Here is a 2948-nt window from a genome sequence, read left to right on the forward strand (position 1 = left end):
GATTCGCTACAATATGTATATCACACATAAAAGAAAAACAGGATATATAAAAAAAATAAATACAGAATTTACCATAATCCAGAATCTGGAGTTTAACATGTCTTTACCTGTACAGTTTTTTCTCTCTCTCTCATGATCAAACTAAATCAGTTTGTCTAATTCTCCTCTCTCTCAGTGGAGAGCTCCATTGAAAGAACAAATGTATCTAAGACAAGTCAAATGTTTACCTGACAAAACAAAGCATGTACATTTGATGATTAGTCTAATCTGTGTGATTGACAGGAGAGATGATCAGAGGGGCAGAGTTTTTACCACCATCATTAAAACAGGGACTGAAGTATGGGTAAAGTTTCTCAGTGAAGCTGCAGCCAGTAAAGGAGTAGATAAGAGCTGCAGCATCTACATCATAAAAGGAGACCAGACCCTCCTCATAATCCACAAACACCCCCACCTTCTGAGGCTTCATGTTCAGAGAGAGGAGGACAGTAGGGCCAGCAAGAGCTTTGTACTCATTTCCATTTCTCAACCATATTATCCATAAGCCTTTCTCTGGGCTCGCTATGATGCTTCCCTTCCTGTTGATCGACCCTCTGGCCACTCCTACATCCCACTCAGTCTTCCCTTTAACCTGAACCTCATAGTAAAACTTCCCTGAAGATAACCTCTGCTTTGCTAAGACACTGGGACAAGAGGAAAATCTCTCTGGGTTGTCTGGGAGATTCTTCTTTACATCACCATGATGTACTTGTTTCCCATCATCAGACAGGATGAGCCTGGCGTATGCTGTATCAGGATCCAGAGTCACATCCACTTCATACTGCTGGACCCTCTTCAGCTCAACATCAGCACACAGCTTCTCCATCTGTTTCCTGAGAGTCTCCTCCAGCTGAGCCACAGCTCTCCTCACAGTCTCCCCATATGATGAGCGATGGACACTGACCTCTGTCCAGTCCTTGGTGTGTGGAGGAGTGTTCAGGGATGAGAAGCTTTGGAGGAGGCGGAGGTGGTCTTCAGTGTGTGAGAGCTGCTCCACCTCAGCGCTTCTCTTCATCGGCTCAGAGATCTCCCGTTCCAGCTCTTCGATGAAGCTTTCAGCCTGTTTCTCTGTTGTTTTCTGCTTCTCCTCAATCGTCTCAATGAGCTCAGCCTGGCCTCTCTCCACAGACTGCATCAGAGCAGTGAAGACCTGCACACCGTCTGCTATCTCTCTGTCTGCATCTTCCTTGCTGACCTCTATGGAGTGTTTGATCTCCTGAATCTTCTCTTGGATCATCTGTTGAATTTCAGCCTCTGTCTTAGGCCTACTACTCACTGACTTTCTGAACTGAACAGCCATCTCCGATATTGATTTGATGAAAGTATTGACCCACAGCTTAGGTCTTCTGTCAAACTTCTCATTACACATGGGACACTGGCATGGGGCATTGATATCCCAGTGCTGTTTGATACAGGTTTTGCAGAAGTTGTGTCCACATGGTGTGGAGACTGGATCAGTGAACACATCCAGACAGATGGAGCACAGAAACTGCTCTTCAGATAGAAGATATTTGGCAGCAGACATATCTAGACACTGAAACCAAAAGTAAAAGCATGAAGCTAGGCGCCCCTTTTACAACCTCTGCAGGGAAGGAGTTATGACATCACTGATGATATCACTTATTGATAGAATTGGTGATGTCACTCGAGCACTCGATGATGATGTCAGCAGTGATGTCACTCAAGCAATTGTGATGTAATCAGTGATGATGTCACCAGTAGGATTCGGTTCATTTTGGGTAAGACATGGTGGCAGAGCTCAGGCGAGTAGATAGATAGATAGATAGAGTACTTTATTCATCCCCGAGGGGAAATTCTGGCGTTACAGCAGCAGTAGCATCAATGACAGCAACAAGAGCATCAATGACAAGAGCATCAATGACATTAAACAATTAAACAATAAAAAAAAAGTTACACAAATAAAAAAAGTTACACAACTAAGGTAAGGTGCAGAAACAGCAGTATTAAAATATTGCAATAAGAAAAGAAACAAACCAATACGCGAAAATATACAATATACAATATATACCACTTTACTTCCACCGCCTTTACATCTTACGTTTCCCAGAAACTGTAGGTAAATTAAATCAAATCAACTAAATACTCCTAAATAGTATTGAATAATACTATTATTTCTATTTCTATTATTTCTATTTTTTTTTTTTTGATTGATTGATTGATTTATTGGGTGAATGTCAACAATACAGGGAAAACACAGACAATCACCGAGGATAAAAACACAATAAAGCCATTGGCTTATTTCCATTGCGGTCCTCTACAAACAACAGAGGGACAAAAAAAAACAACACACAAATGGATATCACCTTCTATACTCAAATTAAGACTATTTTTAACATTATTACTAGATTTGAATAGGAATAATGGCACACTTGACTATTATACAATACATAAACATTTGTTGTTATATGTAAGGACTTAACATACACAGAGAAACAAGAAATACTAGGGGGGGGGAAGGAGTGGGTTTGCGGAACGGGGGTTTAGCAGTGGGAGGGGGGGGGAGAAGCTCGCTCACACAGGACTGGGGGCTATGCTATCGCTCATAGCAGCCTCCATCTATATGGCCCCATTCAGATGAGAACGAGGGAAGGAGGGGGGGGTGAGGATGAAGCGTGGAGGAAAGATTGCAAGAGCCAGGCTGGAACAAGGCGGCATGGGGGGGGGGCTGTGTGTGTGTGTGTGTGCGTGTGTGTTTGAGAGTCTGTGAATGTCCAATTGTCCTTGTGTGTGCTAGTGAGCCTGATAGGGGGAGTCGTCTTCCCGGATGGTGAGCGAAACATAGCTGGTCGCTATGGTGACGGCCTCGAGTCCAACAGGTGTCAGGGGGAGGGTGGAGGGTGGATGAGCGCAGTTGCATTCGTAGATATCAGGAGAGGAATTTCGGCTGCGTC

General features: G+C 43.5%; 1 protein-coding gene across 1 annotated transcript; it reads right to left on the reverse strand.

The window, feature by feature from the left end:
- Positions 1–262: 262 nt before the first annotated feature.
- On the reverse strand, positions 263–1273 carry LOC310791441 (E3 ubiquitin-protein ligase TRIM21-like; the record flags this gene model as incomplete). Its single annotated transcript, XM_083653135.1, has 1 exon — positions 263–1273. One exon carries the CDS (start codon positions 1271–1273, stop codon positions 263–265), a length of 1011 nt encoding a protein of 336 aa, XP_083509261.1.
- Positions 1274–2948: the final 1675 nt, after the last annotated feature.

Source organism: Poromitra crassiceps (genome assembly GCF_964638095.1).
Source record: "Poromitra crassiceps genome assembly, chromosome: 16".
In the NCBI taxonomy this organism is placed as follows: domain Eukaryota; kingdom Metazoa; phylum Chordata; class Actinopteri; order Beryciformes; family Melamphaidae; genus Poromitra; species Poromitra crassiceps.